This window comes from Daktulosphaira vitifoliae, unplaced genomic scaffold (assembly GCF_025091365.1).
Source record: "Daktulosphaira vitifoliae isolate Bord-2020 unplaced genomic scaffold, ASM2509136v1 Scaffold_1, whole genome shotgun sequence".
Taxonomy (NCBI): Eukaryota; Metazoa; Arthropoda; class Insecta; order Hemiptera; family Phylloxeridae; genus Daktulosphaira; species Daktulosphaira vitifoliae.
Window position 1 is genome coordinate 33,969,167 of NW_026099572.1, and position 12,941 is coordinate 33,982,107.

Here is a 12,941-nt window from a genome sequence, read left to right on the forward strand (position 1 = left end):
ATTGTATATATTCAAATGAGTGTAATAAATATATTTATCTAAACTAAGTGAACTTTCACGAGATACTAAAAACATTAACTCAATGTATAATTTTTGTATTTAGAAAGCCAATTTTAGTTGGCTAATGTTTTATTCAATCTTTAAACAGCCTACTAGTACAAACCTTTTTATTTATAGTGATAATATTAAATAAACAATATAATAGAATAAAATTTCGAAGTACTAAAATTTAAAATTACTATATACTACTATAGTTTTATTTAGACTGTCATAATTTTGCAAATTAAATTTATTTTGTATTCCAACGATAATAGTTATAAGTAAAATTAGTCTCCTATTAAAAAAAAACATTCGAAAACGCAAACATGTTATATGAAATATTTATGGTATAATATTTTAAATAATATTATCTAATGCGATCTCATTTAAAAAAAATGTGCTGAATCGAATAAAGCTCTTTTCTGATAGATGGCGTTTAAACAAAATATGGTATCGATTCGCTGAACGCAAGTACATCAAGTCAGTCGTTCTATCCAAATGCCTCAGTGAAGACTCGTTGACCTTTATTCTAGAGCAGGCAACACGTGCACTGTGTTAACATCACTAGAACATGAATTAGGTAAATATTTGGTATTGAATTATAATTCTAGGAACATTGAAAATCTAAAAATTTATTTAATATGTATACCGTCTAATTAAAAAAATTTCGAAAAAATGTTAAACATGAATACAAAGCTCAGGTTTTAATTAAATTAAAACTTTTAATTTTTAAACGTGTAAAAAAGAAAATTTTCTATCACAAATTAAATTTTTATTTGTATGTACTACACGATCGAAATTGTACTCGTCTTGTTAACATAGTTAAATACCATAAAAATGAATGTTTTAAAGTGTTAAAAATTATTCGCATAACTTTTAAATACACAACATCGATAGTTTTAAGTATATAAATATTGGATAAGGGTAAGTTTTATGACAAGAATAACTGAGAAACGGCTTTTACGTTTTTGCGCCGTCGCCATTTCATATCGGTTATCTGCTCAACGACGGTGGCGGCAGTGGTCTAGAATTTATTGATTGTTACCGGCGGGTTAACAAGGCGCCTGTCTGAGGCGTTTGATCGGCGTAAAATATATCGAACAAAATTCTCAAACACATAAACACGCGGTCTCGCCGTTACTGACGGTCACCCCAAGTGCAATACTTCCAAACATGGGTAAGAAGAAACAGATACCGGTAGAAGAATTAGTAGTGCCGCCACAAGACACTCGGATATGTGGCACGATTTGCGTGTGCCAGATGACGGCCGTTTTGAGCAGTGTGGCCATCGTTTATCTGACTGTTGCTATTTACATGCCCACAATGCGTGAGTTTCAATCCGGTATATCGGAAAATCCAGTGATTTGCACAACAATTAGAAATGTAACTTCGCAAAAGTGCGATTGGAGTTCATGCAGCGAATGGTGTCTGAGCAAGCCCGGCGGTGGCTGTGCACAAATTTATGTGAACATTAGGAACAATGGTTCGACTCTACTATTCCAAAAATGTTCAGATGTTTTCAACAAAACGTGTTTTGGCATCGACCCAGAAAACGCCAAAAAATACACTTGCATCCGGGATGAGTGCAAATGGTTGACGGGAACGTTCAATTGTACGGATGGTGTATGCATCAACATTACAGATGCATTTCGATGCGAGTTTCGCAATACTGAATCACCTCCTCTAAAGTGCAACCAGCATCGAGGTAAAATTAATTGCATGGCTATTTCTGGTCTAAATAATTGCGTACGAGGCGAATGCAGTCGAATATTGAAGCCATATAACTGTGATCGTCGCTGTGTAGACATACCAACTAGAAACAAAAATGTCATAGTATTAAGTGGTGATCGAACATTTCTATCGCAGTGTGAGACAGCTGCACATCTACCAGGCTATACAGACAATGATGCTGTACCTCCATCCGACTCGTCCATCTCCCTTAGGAAAGAGATTTGGACAGAAGAACAAGGTCAAGTATTATTGACTTCATGCATGAATATTGTGCCCCATGGTCCTGAAGAAGTGCTAGCGATGGATTGTGTCAACGGGTCTCTTCTGAATAAAAAAGTGCTTTTTGACTATGCGAACTTTTCCATGTTATACAACCTAAACGCCTACAGCGACACTCCATTAGTGCCAGACGATTCGGTAGCACCCAGGGAGCACAAATTGCTCATTGCTAAGGACAGTCACTTACACATCAATTTACAGGGATGTGTAAACACATTAAGAGGTGAATGTGAAGCATTCATTCGGCGATACGGTAAAGACGGTTCGGACCACAATGCTCGTGCAAGATTCCGGTGTTATTACGCGACCGACATACCACAATTAGCTGTAGTCCGGTTCGATTTAGAACGCACCTACAAAGAGTTTCTAGTGGCATCCGTCGTACCTGTGGTTATGCTCATCGTATCCTGCCTAACATTATTGCTGTGTCAGAAAACTGTTGAAGTTGGGGATGACGCCAAGATGCGATTTAAAAAAAAGAGTATGAAGACTCTATTTCCTCTACACGAGTGCGAGTTGGACAGCATCACCGACAACAGGGCGTCTAATAACGAATTAGACAATACAGCGCTCTGAGATACATTACGTAAGAATTTTTAAACAATCATTTTTTTCCAATTTCATTTTAGTCAAATTTTAAGGAAACTATTTTTTCTTATAGGCATTCCCCTTCTTCAGGACAGCCCTACCCGGCAGCAAGAGATGTACTCGTTGCCGGACTATTAGAGCTTCTCAGAGAAAATTCATTCGGACCACCAACATCGAAGTCCGGATCGAAAAGGGGATTGCGTAAATCCTGGTTTTAATTATAAAATACTTCTGTGTTATACATTTAAATGTTAAAGATGTCAAAAAACACCAATCTGCTCTATTACTTGCCAGCATCAAGCACAAATAACGTCTATAGAGCTATTGTATTACCGCAAATATTATACTATTCCTCATTAAATAAGAGAGGAATTGTGTGACAATTTAATACTTAATCAGTAGTCGCATTAAGCTATTAAGTAACTCTAATACGTATAAGCTGTTTTACAGGGCTATAAAAAAAATTATATATAGAGTTTCTTAAACAGCTCAAAAATCAATGCAATTTTTATATTGTTGTACATGTGTTTCGTAGAAGTCTATTCACGACTCAAATTCATAGTAATTATTAATTTTATAACTCGAGCTTTTAAAAATTTTTAACCGAGTAAATGTAAGTATAGATTCAGTACTTATACTTTAATTCGTATAACATGGCAAAGTTCTATTATAAAAGTGAATAGGCTGGCATATTTGTAATGAATTTTTGTACCTTTACGGCAATTTAATTCATTAAAATTAATTTTGTATTATTCAAATTTTAAGCTGTTGTTAATATGTTATCTTAAATTTTGTAATTTTGGTTATAAAACTATATAGCAAATATAATTCGATTTGTTACAGAAATGTATGAGTTTATTCTATATGCATATTGTTTTACTAGATAATACAGCCCTACATTATATTAAGAATATAAAAAGATAAAATATCAATAAAAAATTCCAAAATATCTTAAATAAAGTATAATTAAAACCCATACTGAAAAATTGTTTAAATTTTCATAATAAATTAGTAAATCATTCATTTTGTGTAGTTGAAAAATAATAATAACACAATCATTTCGTTTGATTATAAAACGAAATCATAATTTACATTTAATATTCTTTTAGAGACTTAAAAAAAAATTTAAGGATATTTTAAGTAACATTATATAAAACTGAGTTATCTATAAAAAAATCGCGTAATCCATATCCATTTTAAATATTGTTAAATTTTTTATATTATTAATTATACATATTTCAATAAATATTTTTAAAAACTAATTTATATCGGTTAACTTTTTTATCATAACCCCTCAATAGTGTACATAAAATATACAGTAAAAAAAAGAATATTATAATAATGTATGTTATTGAATTAATACTGAAATAAAATCCTACAAGACAAAGACAGAAACAAAGCAAAGGAAAGTCTACGTTTAATATGACAGGACGTAGTAAGAAATGATAGCTTTAGAAGGAGGTTTAGACTGAAAGATACAGTCTTCAACTAAAGAAAACTGAAGACAAAGTTGTGTGTTGGGATTGTCGTAGGTATCTAAGAGAAAAATTATTTGATTGGATTTTTAGTTAAATATAAATGAAAAAAATTACAATAAAAAACATATTTTTTCAATAAAGATAACCAGAAAGATTATTTTTGATTTTTGACATTATACATACAATGCTGTAAATAACATTATTTGGTTATTAAAGTACACCAAAGCTACTATTTTTCAAACAAGCTATTGAGAAATTAACTTAAGTTAAATTGAACTAGACTTAACTGCTAAATAAACATTTGTGATTATACTATTTTGAATGACAACTAAATGTCATATTTTAAATTATACTTTGCCAAAGATATTTGTGTTATACAGAGTGATTCTTTCATCATTAACTAGTTATTAATCGAAAAATAAAAATTATAATTATAATCCTTTTATTCGTATCTTATGGTTCCATATTTTTCTCAATTTATCATGAAGTATTTTTATGTTCATTCTTTATGCTTTATAAGAATGACAAAATTAAAAACACGAACATTTTATTAAATTCAAAATTTTTGTTCCCATTTAAAAAAACAAAGTTTACATTCTTAAAAGACATATGGGAAGAAATTTAAAAGTTTAACGTAGCTAAAGATAACAAAAAAAAAAACATATTTAAATCATTTTTTTCTGTAAGTAATTATATTTATTAAAGAAAAAAATATATATATTTTACTTGACTCTCAGGTAAAAACGAAGGGTTCTGTGCAAAAACAAGATAACTTTATTTTTTATTCTAAATCATATCTTGATAGTTCTAAATAAAATTAATACACCTATCCAGAAAAAAAATACTTACAATAAATTATTTGAAAAAATAAAGCGTTTCATAAAATTACTGATAGGTTAGGATACATATTAAAAATATATTTTATAGTTTCCTAAAAAATTTTAAATACGGAATTATCTTGTTTTTGTACAGAGCCGTTCAAATATACAATCATTTGTTATTCTATATAGTTAACACTTAAAAATGCTGATATTTTGTTGCTAGAGGGTACTATTATTTTGATATCCCTTAAAATTGCAATTTTTTGTGTCATAATACATTATAATTTGGAAAGTAAGAAGCAATATAAAATATTTCGCGTCTAAAATATTCCTAGAAATAATATATCCGAGAACATGTATCCATTTCTTCTAAAGAGACAATATATACATATATGTTATATTTACTCTTAGGTAATATATTTAATTAAATTAGGTAATAAACATGTATAAGAAGTTCAAAAATTAACATACTTATAGAAAATTATAAACCAAACCCAAACCAACCCACCTCTTTAACAACTAAAAAACTAGAAAATTTAGTTAGTACTCTTCGCTCTATTTTAATACGTCGCTAATAACACTTTAAATCTATTATATTACTAGTTTTTATGTATATATTTATATATATATATATATATATATATTTAATAATAATTTCTTAATTATTTTTTAATAACAGGTGGTAATAAAACGCTTTTACATTAGGAATGGCACCTAATGATGAAAACGATGAAAAACAACGAAGCCGAACGGTCAGTCAAGATGAAGGATCAAGGCTGCTAGGTGAGCCCAATGAAGACGGATTTTGTCAGCGGTTGAAGCCTAAAGTCAGTCTATGCTTAGGCACAACGGCAGCGCTTTCATTTATGGTATTTTTGTTTTTGGTACCGTTTGTTGTTGACCCAGCTGTATCCAGATTGATAGCTCGTTATTCTCCAGAACCAGGTACATGTGCACTACATAAACACGTGTTTTCAACAGGTCTCAGTAGGTGTACCTGGTCATCATGTAAAGAAGGTTGTACCTCAGCATCTACTCGATGTCATCAAATCACTGTCAACTATTCTACGACACCATATCAAGAATATAAAGAGGTGTGAAAAAATAACTAAAACAATATTTCTAAAAAATAAATGATTAAAAAAATCTGCGTAGTAATTAATGTATTAAATCGCTGTAATTTTAATGTTATTTTTCGACATTTGTTCAATTAAATACAAGTATTTTTTTTTTTTTTTTTTTATAGAATACTTTGCCAGTGGAATCGCTTCAGTGGTCAGGTAGTACAGTACAATTTTTAGTGAACACCGAAGGATGCGGCTACCCACCACATGTCAATTGCACAGCATTTGCTGGCAAATACGGTTACATCGGTTCAGAATCATATTACTCTATGTTTAATTTGATCAATCAGTCTTCGACCACATTACTGTATCAATATGGAGTCACTAGTATGATAGCTGAAGACCCCGTGGTACAAAATGAAATAAAAATATTTCCGTGCTACTACAGCCGAGCATATTTAGATAAAGTAGTAGCTGAATATGATTGGTATCAAACGGTCAAAACTTTAGTAGCAGCAGTAGCTATACCCTGGACGTTATTCATAGTGTCTTGCGCTGTACTTTGCTTCTGGTATTGTCCAGCGTTAAAGAAGGAATTCATGATGGAAAGGAAAATAAAAATAAAAATAGAAAATCCTCAATTAGTCATTAGGTGAGTAAATAACAAGAGACAAACAGAAGAATTATTTTAACCCATAATTCATTCAATGAATTACAATTTTTAAGGCAAACCGATTGTTTAAATTACTATGCAAATATTAGTATTCTTTAATATTTTAACAAACAATAATAAGACTACGAAACTACAAATGAACATTGAAAACTATTTGTTTTTTAGGAGAAAATTGTCAACACGGCCATTCAGCACAGACGAAGAAGACGATGATTATTGATTGCATTCAATATATAGCACGAGAAAATGGATGCTAAAATAATTCTTAATACCCTAACAGGCTTAAAAAAATATTCATTTCCATTGTATTACATTTGGTATGACAAATTTCACGCGACAGTCACGTAAATTTGAACAAACAATCCTTCGTCGGAAAACGTTTTGTTCTACTAAATAAAGACAATATGATTAATAATGCAAGATCATTTGTAACGGGTGTTCATACAGTGAAAATTTAACATTTTCATTGTGTATAAAACAAACAATAACAAAACTATTATTGTATTGATTATACGACTTAATTGCTTCAAACTTAGCGAGCGCTTAAACATAATTTAATTATAAGTCATTAAAATTGAGAGCTATAAAATTCCACGATATAGACACGGTCCGCTTCGCTTCTATCAATTGTTAATTTTTTTTTTATTATCATAGTAATAATAATTATATTAATACAAAAATCAAGTAGTATATATACTAATTACCATGGAATACTACTATTTTTTATTCTATCGGAAAATGCTTGTTAAAATAAAAATAATAATTCTAATTTTATACTGAAACTACATTTATTTTTTAATAAACTTTTACTTTCTCATAACTTTGGTGTATTGTTTATCTAGTATTGACGTTTCACAAATGTATAGAAGGCATAATTTTTCATTTTAAATGAAAACAACGTTTTTTTTTAAATGATTTATATTTTTATGTTCAAAGAAAATTTTCAAAAAAAAATAGCCCATTTTTTATGGGGGTTTTTTTTTTAAAAAAAATCCTTCTAAGATATTAAAATGTATATTTTGAAAGAAAATAACAATATATATATACTGTAATAAAACATTTTTTTGAGTCAATTATTTTATAAGATATTTCTACAAATATAATAAGTATTCAAACTGAACTCACACATTCAATCATAATCAAAATTATGAAATCCTGTAATGAAAAACGAGAGGAAATCAGAACTCTTCGTCTATCGGTACCAAAGAAAAAATTCATCAAGATTGAAAGTTTTTCCGGTAGATATCGTTGTTGAATTTGAGTAAAGGGGCAACGCTGTTTCGTTCATAGAAATATACCCTAGTGCTAGCGGCAGCACCGTCAAATAAATAGGGGAGTGTCATTCTACAGAAACCGCGCGTATCGTTCGAATATACTTTGACGGTGGCGGTGGTGCAACAGTTTTTGACTAGACAGCCGTAGACATAGATGGGTCGGTTGGAGTGATAGATGTTAAGCCCGCCCTAACATGCGTGTTTTATCGTAAAAAATTATTTTTTCTGGTTGGATTATAGCCATTAGTAAAAAAAGTCATGCCGCAATATGACCCTGGAAGTAATAAAACTCAGTACGTAGAAAACGATTGAAAAACGTCTGATATGCTTTGCAAAGATATTCCACCGATAATAACTCAACAATCAAACCATAAAGTAAGTACAGTTACAGTTTTATTAATAAAAAATTATAAGACAAATGTATATCAATTGTTTTTTCTCAAACTAATTCATTCGTCATTCCAAGTTAATATTTTTTCTTTGATATGCAATTTTAAAACGAAAGAAAATTTAATGGGTTTTAAAGTTTTTGGAAGTTTTAACTTATTCATTATTAATTCTTTATTTAACATAAAGTTGAAGGGTAATTTTATGAGGTCATGCGTACAATCGTACAATGTTTATAGTATTTATTGCATTGCATAAACTAAGATATACGACAACGAATTATACAACTGTATAACGTGGTACTAAGCACAAAAAATAACGAGTAGACACGAAGAGCCAGTTGACATGCGAAAATATGATATTAAAAAATACATACAAACAAACTATTCAAAACTTTAGCACAATGACATTAGATATTTTGGATAAATAATATAAATTAATTACTAACAAAAATTAAATTTTTATGTTGATAAATTATTTATAGTAATTTAAAAACCCTTATATAAATACGGGTACGAGGCACTTTATTTCAATATATTTAATAAATAGCAATTAATAAACAAAATTAATTGAATTAGACAATACAGAATGTATTCTAAATATATAATATGTGTATTATACTTGTTATACAACGAAAATGTTAAATTAAAAGAAACATATATTATAGTTCATCTTTTTCTTTTGTCGTTTACTATTACAGTTCATATTTTTTTCAAAAAAACTTTATAGCCTCTTGATTTTACCCTAAAGTTCAACTAAGTAAAGGTCGAATGATTAAATTCTACAAATTAGCATTCTTATAACTACGAAAAAAAGTTGACATTAACGTCTAAAAAATAAGTGAATACTAACAAAAATTCCAACATAAGTAAATTATCGGTTTAAAAATACCAAAACGTCAATTTTGATTGGAAACTCCTCCTTTTTTTCAGTTAAAGGTTCCATTACATACATTAGCAATGAAAACTCGATAAATTATTAAAAACGTGTTATAGAATTAAAATAAGAATGTATTGAACATGTAGAGGTCAGTGATGTTTGTAAAATATTGCATAGAAGGAATTTCATTAGAAAAAAAAAATTATCCTTCAGAAGACAAAACTGTTTTTAACATTATCGTATGAAACGTATCCCCTCGACGCGACTTAAATTTATCACTTGCAGAAATAAATAATATTATTCAACATTAGAAATGAAAGAATGTTATAAATGTCTCGTAGTAGAGTTTCCAGTAAAATAATATTGATAAAAAATCATTATGCAAATTCAGGAGATCAAACCGGATGGCGGCCAAGGATCGAGGCGGTGGAGATGGTAAGGGAAGAGGTAAGAAAAAAAAATCCAATTTACCGCCGAAACCTATACCTGAACAAGATCGGCACATATGTGGATTGATATGTGTGTGTCAGCTGACATTTGTGTTGAGTTCCGTGTCGCTAGTGTATCTGTCGGTGGCAATCTACATGCCGGGATACAGGGCGTTCAATGCTGCCATCGAGACAGTGCCAATAATGTGTCAGACAATCAATTCGACGGTATCCAACAACTGCGAGTGGACATCGTGCGCCGAATGGTGTTTGACGAAAGCGTCCGGCACTTGTCCGCAGTTTATTGTCACTGTAAGACAAAACGGCACCGAAATAGGCGTCGAGAACTGCACGCGACTGACAAGTGTCTCTTGTCCACAGGCAAGTTTCCATCACCTTTACCCGCACCCAATTACTGCTCTACACTATTTACCCGACATACTGTTTTCACTTCGAAGCCTTTGAATTGAAAAGTGAATTTCAGTACACCCGCATAAATTACTATGTCATGTATTTTTTAGATCGATTTTATAACGAGTTAATTCCACCGCAAAATGCACACCTTACACACACGGCCGTCACGCAATTGATACCTTAACCCAGGCAAAATTAAAATAATATGTAAAAACGAGTTTTTTTTAATAATACACAATACTCCGTCGAACCCTACGCGAATATTACGATCAATAACGCGTCTGATAGTTATTTCATTGTGTATTAAAAAAGTATATACATCTATAACGCGTACCTATCGCAAAGGGGACGACCGTAACGTTATTATTGACATTATGAGAAAAATAATAATAATAAAAACCAACACTTCGCATGCGAGTCACTCTCGCCGGCTTGGCAGAATCACGTACACTACCGTCTTTAATACATTTTTATTGTCTCCACAAAAGCTCATTTGTTCTTCAACTGTTACAGGCCAATCCGGACACGTTAAAACGGTACAACTGTAATAACAACAGAGAGTGTCTCGGGCTGACCGGCATTATGTCCTGCAGACTGGGTCACTGTTCGAACATGTCGGAGTTGTACCAGTGTTACTACGCCATCAACTCGACAACGATCGACAGCGACCGAGACAATTTAAAGCTCAATGGATACTTCCACTGCGACAACGGCAGGTAAAGATGTGATAATTTATGTGATCGTCTCAAAAAGCGAAACTCTTTTAAAACGGCAATTCCCTGTTATTTGTTTTTCATTTCGATAGCTGTAATACAATCACATGGCCATTTCCCTGCGATCGTTTCTGCAACAAAATTACTACAACTGGAGTCAACATTTTCCTGAGGCTTGGCGACACAGTTCATACGGGAAACTGTCAAAGAATAGTGGCTTATAACCGGGCCAACGGAAACGCGGTTCATGGTGAACAACTATCCGAACCGAAAGAAATCTGGACAGATGAAAACTCAACTATTGGCATATTCATGGCCAGTTGTAACAGTATTATTCAGGACAGCAGTAATTCTCTTAGGTGGGTCTCTTGATTTATCTAGAATAAAAAACAATATAATCATTATTTTTATTATAGAGCTATAGACTGCATAAACGGAACGGTTATCGACGAATCATTGATGCCACAACCGTTTATCAATTTCACGACATTCTGGTCTATATACGAGAATAGCAGTCGTCTTCTTGACGAAAATAACGAGTACGTACCCGCACAGTCATCGCTGACTGTGTACAACTCAAGTAGACTGTCGGTTAACCAGCAAGGATGCGTAAATACATTACGCAATGAGTGCAAAGATTTTACAAACACTCACGGAAGAGCGGGGGAAAACCACACGGCACAAAGCCGATTTCCTTGTTTCTATACAAAAGTACGTGTGATTCGGTTTGAGAGATTATCTTTTAAGTAATTGCGAACAGACCAAATCGAATAGTTTAATTCCGTTTCGCTAAGCCGTACAAGTTTTTTAGTCTCCTTTACGACAGACAGTAGCATAAAAGATGATGATTATCGTACACGCCTTTACCAAATAAAAATTGTAATTATGTACTTAATTTCAGAACGATTCGTTTGTCGCATTGGCTCGATTTGATTTGAACAAGACGTGGTGGGAACTAATGGTCGGAGTCACCGTGCCTGGAATTCTATTTGCAATTTCGTTCCTAACGCTACTCATCGTTCACCAAACGGTTAAAGTTGGCGATGACGCGCGGATGACGTGCCAATGGTGTGCAGACGGCGAAGAAGGTATAGGGCCAGACGAACCTTTTATGCAAAAGGTACCACCTAAAGTACATAAATCGAGAAGACAGAACGAAGAGATGCAAGAGTTGAGCGTTATCGAAACGCTGGTAGCGCAATCAGCTGACTTAAGTGCAGGTCGTCCACAGCCATCTTTAGACAAGTGTCTAGAGGTCTAGATAAAACAAGTGTACCATTAATCGAAATACTTAGATGCGATAAACTTACTCTTAAGATATCTCCAATGGTTGCATGTATTTTAAGAAATTCTCACTAAAAATGCACAACTAAAAACGAGATACACAAGAGGACAAAAAAATAGTCCAGACCAAGTTTGTCACAATCGCACACGTTTATTTTGTAATTCCCAACATTATATTAACGATATTTTATTATAACTTACACCGCCTTGGCCTTAAAATCAGAATTTATAAGTTTTTACTTTTTTACTTGGAGATTTTTTTTATTCCACTAACAATTTTTTTTATACAAACGAGCTTTTGCCAATTATTAAGTTAATATATTAACTACATAGAAATGTTTATAAAAATAAAAATGTATAAATTCGTCTAGGAACTGACATTGTCACTGTCGAAATGCATTATAAATCCAGTCAGTGCTGTTAAACTTTTAACGAAAGACTTAAGTAACTATAAGAATTATATTAAGAATCACTAAAATTTATGTGATTTTTTTTTTAATACATTATTTTTGAAAGTTTTGAATTATTATTCTTATACGCATTGTAATATTGTTAGCGTTTATCACACGTTAAATAAAAAAAAAAAACAAAAAAAAACTATCTTAGCATTTTTTTTATTTTGTGACAAGTTTCGTCAACGAAACTATCGATAATAAGTTTAAGGCGAGGCGAGTCAGAATAGACAGCTCGATAGAATGTTCAAATAAGCCTCGGGGCTTGTGCTTTCCATAATATAAACTCACTGCCCATCATATCGACTTATTTGCGTTTCTTTGCCACCATTAACAGTTTTTCATCTGCCGCTCAAAAAATTGACGTCCTGACATTTTATTACAAATCAAGTCAACGTATTAAAACGGCGCCACAGAGGGCGGTGCTAAATGGTCAA

At 31.8% G+C, this 12,941-nt stretch overlaps 4 protein-coding genes across 5 annotated transcripts in view; 3 read left to right on the forward strand and 1 right to left on the reverse strand.

The window, feature by feature from the left end:
- LOC126893501 (cilia- and flagella-associated protein 298-like) overlaps positions 1-12,941 on the reverse strand; it is a 33,179-nt gene that overhangs the window by 16,610 nt on the left and 3,628 nt on the right. The window contains exon 6 of one of the 2 annotated variants that reach the window (XM_050663786.1): positions 11,035-11,145. The exons of the other annotated variant lie outside the window; for it this stretch is intronic. Within the exon in view, the coding sequence (XP_050519743.1) occupies positions 11,104-11,145 (42 nt within the window). The 3' untranslated portion in view covers positions 11,035-11,103. Of the gene's footprint in view, positions 1-11,034; positions 11,146-12,941 lie in introns of those variants that run through there. 2 annotated transcript variants of the gene reach the window in all.
- Positions 494-7,509, forward strand: LOC126893506 (uncharacterized). The gene is made up of 4 exons (XM_050663796.1): positions 494-619; positions 5,616-6,030; positions 6,183-6,652; positions 6,839-7,509. The coding sequence occupies exons 2-4, from the start codon at positions 5,644-5,646 to the stop codon at positions 6,891-6,893; spliced, it is 912 nt and encodes a 303-aa protein (XP_050519753.1). The 5' UTR covers positions 494-619; positions 5,616-5,643; the 3' UTR covers positions 6,894-7,509.
- Positions 619-3,399, forward strand: LOC126893499 (uncharacterized). Its single transcript, XM_050663782.1, has 2 exons — positions 619-2,635; positions 2,711-3,399. Exon 1 carries the CDS (start codon positions 1,213-1,215, stop codon positions 2,623-2,625), a length of 1,413 nt encoding a protein of 470 aa, XP_050519739.1. The 5' UTR covers positions 619-1,212; the 3' UTR covers positions 2,626-2,635; positions 2,711-3,399.
- LOC126893497 (uncharacterized) lies at positions 7,777-12,914 on the forward strand. The gene is made up of 6 exons (XM_050663777.1): positions 7,777-8,322; positions 9,605-10,022; positions 10,569-10,771; positions 10,861-11,127; positions 11,185-11,479; positions 11,670-12,914. Exons 2-6 carry the CDS (start codon positions 9,618-9,620, stop codon positions 12,027-12,029), a joined length of 1,530 nt encoding a protein of 509 aa, XP_050519734.1. The 5' UTR covers positions 7,777-8,322; positions 9,605-9,617; the 3' UTR covers positions 12,030-12,914.